We start from the raw sequence: 12,430 nt of genomic DNA, 5'->3' as shown, positions 1-12,430 counted from the left end.
TTACAACTACAGTTTGCACACAAAAATAATACACCAGAATAAACATGTTCACAAGGTCCTTAGTTGTAAATGATTTTGATACGATGGCTTATTGTTTGTGCTGTATTGTATGATCTTCGACCATGATATATGGTCCACCAAACTGAATGTTCTTGCTGCCACACTCACACACACTTCACCAAACAATAGAAACGCGTTAAGCAACTTGAACACTGTTGCCAGCTAAAGACACACACACTGTTAAATACACAAATAATCCCAAACATACTCCCCCCTGTTGGTCAGCTAAGGTCTGACCAAATAAAGCAAAATGATACATATAAAAAACGAAACAAACACAAAACTTGAAGAACTGTACTTATTTTTAGATTACTCAAATCTCAATTCTAATCCTTGTTGTATGGTAATGCAACTAGTTTGTTGATAGAACGTTTATATGTTCCAGTTGTAGTACGAACCGTCACTACACGAACTAAGAAATCCTTTCCTGGGAACACTTTTTCAATGATGCCCAATTTCCACTGCAATGCAGGAACGTTGTCTTCAATCAGCAAAACTACATCTCCGACCTTGAGATTGTGTTGCGGTGAAGTTGTCTTACAGCGTTGTTGAAGACCATGTAAATAATCTCGGGACCATCTCTTCCAAATGTGTTGTTTTAGTTGTTGTATCTTCTGCCAACGAGATAAGCGGTTGTGTGGTAGATCGGTGAGGTTAGGCTCTGGTAAAGCTGTAAGTGCTTCTCCAATTAAAAAATGTCCAGGGGTGAGAACACTGATGTCGTTAGGCTCACTTGATAGCACTGTAAGTGGTCGAGAGTTGAGACAGGCCTCAATCTGTGTGAGTAATGTTGCAAACTCTTCATATGTTAACACTGCACCCTTTGTAATACGAACTAGATGGTATTTCATTGATTTTATACCGGCTTCCCATAGTCCTCCAAAATGCGGCAAATTTGGTGGTATGAAGTGCCACTGAATTCCTTCGGTCGATGTAAAATCATGAACTTGAGAACTAAAAGGATCTGATGAAAACAGCTGATACAATTCTTTCAATTCGTTGTTGGCTCCAACGAAATTTGTGCCATTGTCGCTGTATATATTGAGACATCTTCCTCGTCTGGCTATGAATCTGCGTAAAGCTGCTATGAATGACTGCGCACTAAGATCTGTTACCAATTCCAGATGTATTGCCTTGGTGGATAAACAAACAAATAACGCAACATATGCCTTACGTACAGATCTATTTCTAACTGCTCCTGATTTTATGTAAAACGCTCCAGCGTAGTCCACGCCTACGTTTAGGAATGGTCTGGCTTGCTGCACACGAGCTGCTGGCAACTGTCCCATAAGTTGTTTTGAACCACTGGCCTTTAACTTGAAACATGTGAAGCAATGATGGATCACTTGTTTTACTACCTGTTTGCACCTGATGATCCAATATTTCTGGCGTAGTGATGATATTAATAATTGGGGTCCAGCATGAAGTAATCTTAAGTGTTCTGCTTCAACTATAAGTTTTGTCAAGTGTTGGTTTGAAGGCAGAACTATTTGATGTTTGGCGTCAAACGGAAGCTGACTATTCTCCAATCTTCCTCCAACTCGGATCATGCCTTCACTATCTAAAAATGGATGTAAATTGTTCAATTTACTTCTTGACGGAACAATGTTTCCATTACGAAGATGCTGCAATTCTCTGTGAAACCCAATTTCTTGTGTCCATTTGATGCAAACACGGAGCGCTGTGTGGAGTTCTTGTACTGAAAGACCTTCTGTTAGTTTGTTTTGCTTGTGTCTAATGTTACGAACAAAACGTCTACAATATGCTATTGTCCTAACTAACCTTGATAATTTTGAGAATCTTGTTATGGTTTTACTGCACCAATTGTCTAAAGTGACTGTCAATGTTATGGTTCCCTTACTCTCTGGAACTTGATCTGGTTGCAATGAATCCTTACTTGTCACTGACCAATTAGATTCTAAACTAGAAAGGCATTGTGGACCGTGCCACCATAATGAATTGTCCTTTATGGAAACTGCATCTATTCCTCTTGAAATCAAATCTCCAGGGTTGTCTGAAGAAGTTACATGTTTCCAACAGCTAACGTCAGTTAAGTCTTGAATTTGAGCTACTCTGTTGGCCACGAAAGGTTTCCATTTGTTGCACGGAGAAGCTAGCCATGCCAACACGATTTGGGAGTCGGTCCATAAATGGACGCTACTTATGTTCAATTTTAAAATTGGTAAAATCTTGTGAACTAATTTTGCCAAAACAACTGCTGCGCATAACTCCAGACGTGGGAGAGTGATTTTCTTGACTGGAGCCACACGTGATTTAGCACATAATAACTTGACTGATATTTCTCCCTGTTGATTGATCGATCGCATATAAATACAAGCTCCATATGCTCTTTGAGAAGCATCTGAAAAACCATGGATCTGAATCTCCGCTATGTTTCCTTCAACGAGTACAAATCTGTCAAATTTAATCTGATTGATTAATGGAAGTTGCTTGTACAATTTAGTCCATTTCTTTGCTAATTCCATTGGTATACTGTCGTCCCATTGAACCTTTTGCCGCCACAATTCTTGTAAAAATATTTTGTATGAAATGACAACTGGTGAAATTATTCCTAATGGATCGAATATAGTGGCAATGATGGAAGCAATCTGGCGTTTAGTAATGCACTCTTGAACCTTCATTGGTGACGTCTTGCTTTCAACGAGAAATATATCCTTGTCTGGATGCCATGACAATCCTAATGCCTTGACGCCTTGGCCCTCATGGAACTGGATTGGACGCTGCACTTCTCGAAGCTCTGGCGAGATGGATTCCAATAACCTTGGATCATTCGAACTCCATTTCCTAAGTATAAAACCTCCCTTTCCCAGTAACTCTATCAATTGCTTCTGGACCTCTAAAGCTTGCTGTATGTCGCTCATGCCACTACAAACATCATCAATATAGAAATCTCGACGTAATATTTCTGCTGCTACAGGGTAATTATACTCTTCTTCGTCTGCTAATTGCTGTAGGCATCTTGTGGCCACAAATGAAGCACATACCGTACCATACGTTAGTGTTTTCAACTCAAAAACTTGAATCGGATCATTTCTAGATCTTCTCCACAATATACGTTGTAATGGCGTGTCTTCTGGATGAACATTTACCATGCGATACATCTTAGCGATATCTGCAGTGAATACCACCGAATGAGTTCTAAAGCGCAAAATGATAGAAAACAAATCTTGCTGTATTGTAGGACCAACTAAGAGAATGTCGTTGAGGCTTTTTCCGCTGTCAGATTTTGCTGAAGCATCAAACACTACACGGAGCTTTGTTGTAGAGCTTGTGGGCTTAAAAACTGCATGATGTGGCAAATAGTATGCAACGCTGACGTCCTCCTTTTTACTCTCATCTATCCTTACCATGTGACCAAGATCTTCATATTCTTGCATGAATTCCGTATATTTAGCTTCAAAGTCCGGGTGTTGATCGAATCTTCTTTCCAATTGCTTTAATCTAACCAATGCCTGCTGATAAGAATCGCCTAAAACTGTACGGTCTTCAAGCAAAGGCAATCGTACAATGAAACGCCCTGTATGATCTCTTGTTGTATTCTGAACGAAATGTCGCTCACATGCAAGCTCTTCGCTTGATCTAGGTGTAACAGTAATTTCTTCTAGTTCCCAGAATTTTTGTAGTTGTTGCTGTAGATCCATGTTTGTCTTCACAAAACATGTTGTTAATGGAATATGGGGGTCACGTTCTTGAGGATTGCGTCCTGCCACGATCCATCCCAATTCTGTCTCCTGAAGCACTGGAAAATCACCTGGCCGCGTTTTGTGTCCTGACTTCATAATTATGTAGAATACTTCCGCACCCAAAAGAATATCTATGTCTCCAGGCGTATTAAAAGTAGGATCTGCTAGAACAGTGTCCTTGGGAATGTTCCAATCGTCATAATTAATTCTTTCTTCCGGTAGTTTACTTGTAATGTGAGGGAGAACTGAACAACTTATATTCAATGAAAATGTGTTAACACATGAATGGATACAAATATCTACAGAGTACTTTGTATTAGAAATTGCTTGATTTATACCTTGAATTGGAGTATACTGTCTATACCGTTTGATGTTCAATTGTTGAACCAAATTCTCTGTTATGAAATTGGTCTGACTAACACTGTCTAGAAGCGCGCGACAAGGAACCAAATTTCCCTTGTTATCCCTTACTTTTATTATTGCAGTAGATAACAACTCTTGCGTTAGGCCTAGCCTTTAATGCACAATATGACACTTGCCCTAAATTTTCACTGGAATCTGAGTTGTTACTACGCTCTTGCACCACGGCACTCCTTACACTTGGAAACCGCACTGATTTGTCTTTTGTTACGTCTACATGCAATAATGTATTGTGCTTTTTGGAACACTTTTTACAACCTCTCGATTTACAATTCTTCAAAAAATGATTACTTTTCAAACAGTTCATGCATAATTTATTTTTACGAATGCAGTCTAATTTTTGGCTGTATGCCGCATTCACAAAAGACGAACAAGAATATAAGGGATGCTGGCTATTACAAAATTCACATGCATTTGAAAATGTTGATAAATAAGCCTTTGATGACTGAATACCTTTTGTTTGCTTGTTTTGTACGCTACTACCCTGCTTCACACCATCAATACTAGTTCTCATGTTCTCAAGCACCTGACAACGTTTCTCGAGAAACGAAAAGAATTCTGATAAAGCAGGAAAATTAGAATTCGTATTTTGAAGCTCCCATGACTTTCTAGTAGTTGCATCTAATTTTGATACAAAGTGTTGGGTCAAAACTACGTCTGTGAGGTTTACGTTTGGCTCAAGTGCTTGTAGCGCATTTATATTGCTAGTAGCTGTATTTATAAAAGCGCGAAGTTCACTTACATTTTCTTTATACACTGGCTTGATTTGTAGTATTTCGTGAATGTAAGAAGAAGCAATTAGCTTTTTATTTGAATACCTGTCAACGAGTAATTGCCATGCTACTGAATAATTTGTTTCGGTAATTGGTAAATTTTCAATTAGGTTTAACGCTTCGCCCTTAAGAGAAGTTCGGAGGTACTGAAACTTCTGTACTGTGGAAATGTCTTTATTCTCGTGAATAAGAGATATAAAAGTGTCCTTATATGATAACCAATGTTTACAGTTCCCGTCAAATGCAGGCAACTGTATGACCGGTAATTTAACTTGTGCGCTACTGCTAGTGTTATTATTAACAGCTGATTCTTTATTTCCATGCTTTAAAACAAGTGCTTGAATTTGAGCCTCTAAAGAAAAATACACATTTTCAATTTCTGCACGAACATTTTCTGCTTCCGCTTCGGGTTCGATTTGATCGATTTCAATAGTATCTTGCACCTCCTGCAACTTTGCCCAGACGTTATTGAGATGTTTTAAGCGTGCACGTATTTCTTCTATATTGCCTTCATTTGGATCAAAGGCCTGAACAAAGGTGTTTATTCTGGTTAACTGGCCTCTGTATGCAGATCTTCGCCTTAAAAGACGCTGGTGTGATTCAGTCATGATTAAATGCTACGCAGAAATATGAAGAATAAAAAACTACTGACCTGATGATGATGTTTTTTTTCTTTCTTTTTTACCTATGAAATATACTCCAGAAGCCTGGTCCTGGTACAACAGCTGTCCGCCTACACAAAAAACGTGATTATTGTCCAACGTACGTGATAGCACCACATATAGGCCGATACAAACACATTTCACTTCACAACAACACAGAACAATTCTCAGAAATCTTCGCACTCATGTGGCCCGGATAGGACCAAATGCACAATATGAATGTATATATTTGTAACTTCACTCAAGTACAATGACAATGCTAAAAACAATGTTCATACTAGTGGACTGTAAGGCTTGGTTCGTATGCCACATGAATGCAACCAAATATAAATTCACTGTATTTAATGATTACAACTACAGTTTGCACACAAAAATAATACACGAGAATAAACATGTTCACAAGGTCCTTAGTTGTAAATGATTTTGATACGATGGCTTATTGTTTGTGCTGTATTGTATGATCTTCGACCATGATATATGGTCCACCAAACTGAATGTTCTTGCTGCCACACTCACACACACTTCACCAAACAATAGAAACGCGTTAAGCAACTTGAACACTGTTGCCAGCTAAAGGCACACACACTGTTAAATACACAAATAATCCCAAACAATTTCAGAGAGTATTTTTTTTATCAAAATAATAAAAAGCAGTCAGGAAAAACTTTTATTCTTCATTTAATGAATGTGAATCATAAACATCATAAAATTCTTGCACTTTTATTGTTTCCAGTGTTGCCAACTGAAGGCTGTAGTTAATTCATGAAGCATTGGTCGAGAATGGTATTTGGTGTGTTTATTATTCATGTAAAGTTGAACCATCTGACAAAATTTCAGAATTTTAAAATATGGTGTTGTTGAGAAATGGCGCCCAAAAATGACGAATTTTCAAAATTTGACAATTTCTCGAACTTTTTTGCGACGAAATGGTTGCACACAGAAGCGATATATATATTTTTTTTCCGGAAAGCGAGTAACTAGGTCTTACCAACCGTGAAAACAGAATTTTAAAATTCGAACCGGAAGTGCTCGAAAAAAGTCACCAACTTCGACTTTTCAGATAAACTAACATTCATTTGTTAATTTATGTACAAAAAGACGGCCCATTACTTGGCGAGAATTTTTTTAGACAAAACAAAAAAATATGGTTCTCTTAAAAACATGTCTAGTTGCTATAAAAAAAAGTCTCAACAATATCTGAGATGATGATGGTACTCCCATGCGCAAAAAAAATTGCCCTTATACTGTAACTCACGATTTTTCGCAATTATTTCATTTTCCTTATGTTTATGGGTAAAATTCAGTTATTAGTATGTGGAGATAATAGAAAGCAATCCATCTAAGGAGATATTTCCAAAAATATATAATAAAATAATAAAAATATAAGCAAAAAACAAAATTATGTTCGGTTTTGTGTATACTGGCAATAATGTTTTCGAGGGAATTTTTGGAGTGGCACAGCACGATTGTAGAGGAAATTACAGAATTGGTAACAGAACAGTTGAATCAAGGAACAGGAAAGTGGAGTAAAATATTGCATTTATTGGCTTAAATCTAGGGTGTAAATTGTCTGCCAAATATGAATTAGCTTCTGTAACCAAGACGTTGTACGGAAATATATAAACAAAGAGAAAAACTGTTGTCTTAAGTTTGGAAGTGACATGCTCTATAGCCATGAGCATTTATTTCTTAAGAAAAAGATAGGCAATAAAAGAAAGTCTGTGTGGTGAAGTGGGTAGAGTGACGGATTAGTAATTCTTATACTCTTTTGACCCCAGATCGAATACCATCCATCCTGTTCAATTTTTTTCTTTATAAAATATTGTAGAAAGTGTATAATGTTTATGTTAATAAGAACCGAAACAATACAATAAAGAAATAATTTTTTTTCCTCTGATGAAGTATTTATTTAGAATTAGCTTACTATTTATTACTAATAGCGATTGTTTTTAGTTTATGGTATGGTATGCTTAATCATTCCCTCTCCGTTTTTTTTAACACAGCAGAAGTAACTTCAAACTTCAACTCACTGCGAGTGTGTCTGTAAAAAACAAAACAAGCGCGACCTGCAGCTTTACACACAGCGTGACGAACACAATCACAGCCATAGCTCGTTGTCTGTTCTAGTGTTTCTGTGTGTGTGTGTTCCTTTTTAGAGTATTGACTCTCTCTCTCTCTCTCTCCTTTTGTTTCATATCAACAAGTGCAACAAATGCAAGTCTGTGTAAAAAAATCAAGAATGCTTTCTTTAAACAAAACTAAATTTTACAGCTCTGTTTGTGAATAACACGAATGCTTCCGACGAATTATACAGTAGCGTGAAAAACTGATAATAAAATGATCTAACATGCATAAGCTTCTTTTTCTAGCGTGACAACACATTAAACATAACAAATTAAATTTTTGGGATTACAAATTATCACATTACGTGTCGGTGTAGGCCTATTCGTTTTCATATTCGAGCGACGAAAGAAGAAAGTGTGGTTATAGTTATAAAAACCGAATACCAGATTTCAATGAATTCAAGTTACATGGCTCCTACATATCGAAAAAATGATTTTTCGATGTCTGTCCATCTATTCGTCTCTCGGTCCGTCACGCTTTTACACGCACTCAAATAGAGGCCATACTGTTCAACGTATCTGGACCGAATTCTAGACATAATGTTTTAATAACATACTATCTTTCGAATTTTATGTCCTTCGACATCTAAAAGTAAGGGTAATTTACTGAAGGATTAAAATTTAAAATAATTCAATTTTCTCAAGTAAAAGAAGCTGTGACGATTTTATTTACTTTTTATAAATATATATTTTATTAACGAATCTCCACCGCATATGAATAATTTTTCTGAAAAAATATATATGGTGTAATTTACTGTATGGTATGCGTTCTTTTTGCAGAATTTTCTCAACCACATTTCATAAATAAACGTATCATTAATAACCTAACAAAGAGCTCGTTCGAAAGAGTAGCTTAATCTTAGGGTGAGCTTTACCCCGATAGTTTTCCCATTAACGCCTCAGGCAATTTTGTTCATATTTCGTAAAGAAATGTTTCATTAATAAACTAACATACAGCATAAATCGTTTATTCCGATAACATACAGAAGAAGTGGTTTTCTCAAGGGTTGAATTTTTTGGGACAATTTTCTCAGTAATAACTGAGACAAATTTGTTCTAATTTCAGTAAAATATTTTCTGTAATAATCTTACAATATGGTATAACTCGCTTGTTCCGAAAAGAAAAATCCAAAAGAGATACTTTGACAGTGAATTTTTTCCCGACGATTTGCTTAAAAATTACTCGATATACTGTCAAAATTACAGATAGAAGAGTTTACCTTTGGGGGTAAGCTTTTCCCGATGACCTTCCTAAAAAACACTCAGGTGATGTTTGTTGTTCATATTTTATAAATATATGTGACATAAATAACCTAGCTATATGGTATAATTCCCTCATCCGGAAAAACTGGAAATGGTATATTACTTTTGACAGTAAGTTTTACCCTGCGATTTTCTCAAGAATGATCATTCGATTGTGTTCGTATTTCATAAATAAATGTTTTACGAAAACACTAACAATATAGCATAGCTCGTTTGTCCTGAAAAGATCCACAAGGGATAATTTATTCTTGGGGGTGACTTTTCATGATTTTCTCAGAAATTATTCAGACGCTTTTGCTTATAGTTCACATACAATTATATCCTTAATAATTCTAATATATGGATCAAGTTATTTCTAACGAAAATATGACTAATGTGTACTTTACTTTTGCGCCTGAAGTTTCTTCTAGCAAAGTTTTCCAAAACATTATTTTATTCGCAATTTCCCAAATAAATGTTTCAATAATAGTTACAGCCTAACATAAGTCAGTGTAAAAAATTCGAGCGAGAAAGTACAGTGCGTTTGCTCCGTATCCTTTCTTAAATATATATTTTTTAATGTTACACCTAATCACAATTTTCCGAACAAAATCGAAACTTCTTTTTAAATGTGCCTTGTTGTGGTCAAATGGTTCAAGTGTATTGGTTCTGGATTTGATTTCCAGTGAGAGCTAGTGTATTTTCATCCAAGAGATGTGACACGTCGGTGCAAAGAAAAAAGTGTTTAAATAAGCCTAACCAAGCTAATCAACAAAAGAAATAATACAATGTTACGAAATTATCGTAGAAATGTTGTTAATATTAGGTAGGTGCGACTGAAATGTCCAAACGATTATTGTCAATTCCAAAGGCCTTTGTTTTCGTCCGGCGGGAGCTCATGTGGTTCGGATTCTACGTTAATCAGTAGGTCCACGTCTCATATAGCCTCGCTGCTGAAAGGGACGTTAAACTCAAAATCACATCACACATCTTTGTTTTCGCCTTTGTTTTAAATGTCTCTGTTCATGAGATCCTTAGTGGCTAAGCGGTTAGCGTACGCGCCTTTGGCGTGGAAGACCCGGCTTCGATTCCCGGCGAGAGCTCACGTGTTTCGTAGTCCACGTTAATCAGTAGGCCGACGTCTCATATAGCTTCGTTGCTGAGCGAGACGTTAAACTCAAACTCAATGTCTTTCTTCATAAATGTCTTTGTGTATGGTTTTGCATATACGTGGCATGGACATTAAATTTTGATGTCTACGCCATATGTATCTAATTACATACACAGCTATAGAACGAGCACAACAAACTTGGAATATTTACATTGTTTGCGTATGGAAAATAATCACGCTCTACAGCACAGGAGAGCCGTGTGTATGGAATTCCATACACATGGCAATCAACGTAATAAGAAATGTATAATAATAAGAATTATTATTATTATTATTATTATTAATAATAATAATAATAATAATAATAATAATAATAATAATAATAATAATAATAATAATAATAAACAGAAAACGATACGATCACTTACATAATTTATAAATATAAGTTAACATTTAATAAGCATATAACTGCAATGGAATTAAGTTGTTTCTCTCTCTCCCTGAACGCAACAGCCCTTATTGTGCTAAGGCGTAGAAGGGAACTTGTGGCACTCACGATTTGGGGCGGTGTGTGGTCACAACTTCGGATCCCTTTGTTGTTAGTCCTAGCTTTCTAGACGGATGCAGTTACTCCCAGTAGAATATATAAGCAAATAGATTTTGTATTACTATTAAAGTAAATAATTATACTCATTCCCTCAATGTGATACTTGTGGTTGCTTAACGGTATACAGACAGCTGATCCATGGAAGAATCGTTGATAATAATAATAATAATAATAATAATAATAATAATAATAATAATAATAATAATAATAATAATAATAATAATAATAATAATAATAAAAAGTTTTCGTCACACAGTTCACTTTGCTGGACACACCAGTGTGCCGCGTTATAGCGATTGTGGCACACTGGAATATAGGGTATGTTTTTTTTATTTTTTCCAACTATTCCAACTGCTTCAATTGAAATGGATCTATAATAATAAGAGAGTGAATTTAGTCTTCTTACCCTTCGATTTAGAAATAAGGTTCGCGAGAATTTCATAAAAGAATAATATACTCAGAATTGTATATAGTAGTTTGTTTTATTCGAAATTACATACTTCCTGCAACTGTTTTTTGATTGAAATGATTTGAAATGAAATCTTTAAGTTTTACGTCCCACGATTATGCCGGATAGGCTAAAGGAGACAGTGATGATAAGAAATGAATGAAATGATCGAGTGAAGAAAGTGGGATAAAACGGGAGAACCTCGAGAAAACCCACGCACAGTGTTTGTCCAGCACAAGGTTCACTTGGCGCGAGCATAGATCGAACCAAGGACTCCATGCACCAGAGGTGAACGCTCTACCACTTAAACACCGTGGGCTCTGAAATTACTTAAAGGAGAAAGGGACTACTTTATGAATACATTTGTTAAAAAATACCAGCTTTTCGTGAAATATTGCTTATAGACAGGGGCGGATTAAGACTTTTGGGGACCTAGAACCGACTGTTTTAAGGGGGCCCTATGTTAAGAATAGTTCCAGTGCATAAATTTTCTTTTCTGCCTTCCACAGCCTCATAGGCTTATGGAACTACTGAGAACTATGCTGTAATATTTGAATGTGCTCCAAGTTTAGAATAATTAGTTTAGTTAAATTCATTATTAGCAATTAAATAATTGCATTCATTATTAACAGGTAAATGCTGCTGATAGAAAGACTTAAATCTAGCGATACCGCGAGCGTAACGAGCGGAAAAAAAATAGCATCGGTCTGAAGCCTATAATATAATAAGTTGATTACTATATTTTAGTATTAAACAGAGGGATTTTAAAGAGCCCCCTGAGCTTGGGGCCCCGAAGCCTGGGCCCCATTGGCTCCGCCCTTAATCCGCTAATGCCTATAGATTATAAATTAAAGGGGACGGACCGGGTCCGTTCTAAAAATTCCGGCCCGTGCAGATCTCTAGCCCCTGTGTATATGCTATCTTTGAAAATACAGTAGAGTTTCGCTTATCCGACATGAAACAGGCAGGCAGAACGCCGGATAATATGGATGTATTAAGGAAAGACCTATTAAAAGTCAAACTATGATATAATTTTACATATTACGCATCTAATTATCATGTTTTGCAAGAAACAAATACAATGCATTGACTCAGTGACATATCCAGCGTGAGGTCCTGGAAGCTGTCCCTTACCAAACCTCAAGCACTTTTTAATAAAACTACTTTTTCCCTTTTGAGGTTCTTTTATGTCAGATTACTTTGAGTCAGTGTCCAAACTGTGGACAATGCGTTGTTGTTATAATTCTAACAAGTAACACTTCCCAAGTGTAACACTCCGA

General features: G+C 36.3%; 1 protein-coding gene across 1 annotated transcript; it reads right to left on the bottom strand.

Moving 5' to 3' along the window:
• Nucleotides 1-386: 386 nt before the first annotated feature.
• On the bottom strand, nt 387-5,565 carry LOC145692316 (uncharacterized). The gene is made up of 2 exons (XM_081767615.1): nt 4,638-5,565; nt 387-4,009 (listed from the first exon to the last, which is right to left on the bottom strand). The coding sequence occupies exons 1-2, from the start codon at nt 5,563-5,565 to the stop codon at nt 387-389; spliced, it is 4,551 nt and encodes a 1,516-aa protein (XP_081623741.1).
• Between the last annotated feature and the right edge of the window lie 6,865 nt (nt 5,566-12,430).

Source organism: Thermobia domestica, chromosome 8 (assembly GCF_964235325.1).
Source record: "Thermobia domestica chromosome 8, izTheDome1.hap1.1, whole genome shotgun sequence".
Lineage (NCBI taxonomy): Eukaryota > Metazoa > Arthropoda > Insecta > Zygentoma > Lepismatidae > Thermobia > Thermobia domestica.
Note: the sequence above shows the minus strand (reverse complement) of the source record. Positions and strands in the feature narration are given on the sequence as shown.

What these genes read in the sequence shown, in the direction of transcription:
- LOC145692316 (XM_081767615.1), bottom strand. Translation starts at nt 5,565, where the DNA reads ATGACTGAATCACACCAGCGTCTTTTAAGGCGAAGATCTGCATACAGA. An exon ending in ACAAAACAAGCAAACAAAAG is followed by an intron (nt 4,010 to 4,637) that starts GTATTCAGTCAT and finishes TAAGTTGTTCAG; the next exon opens with TTCTCCCTCACATTACAAGT.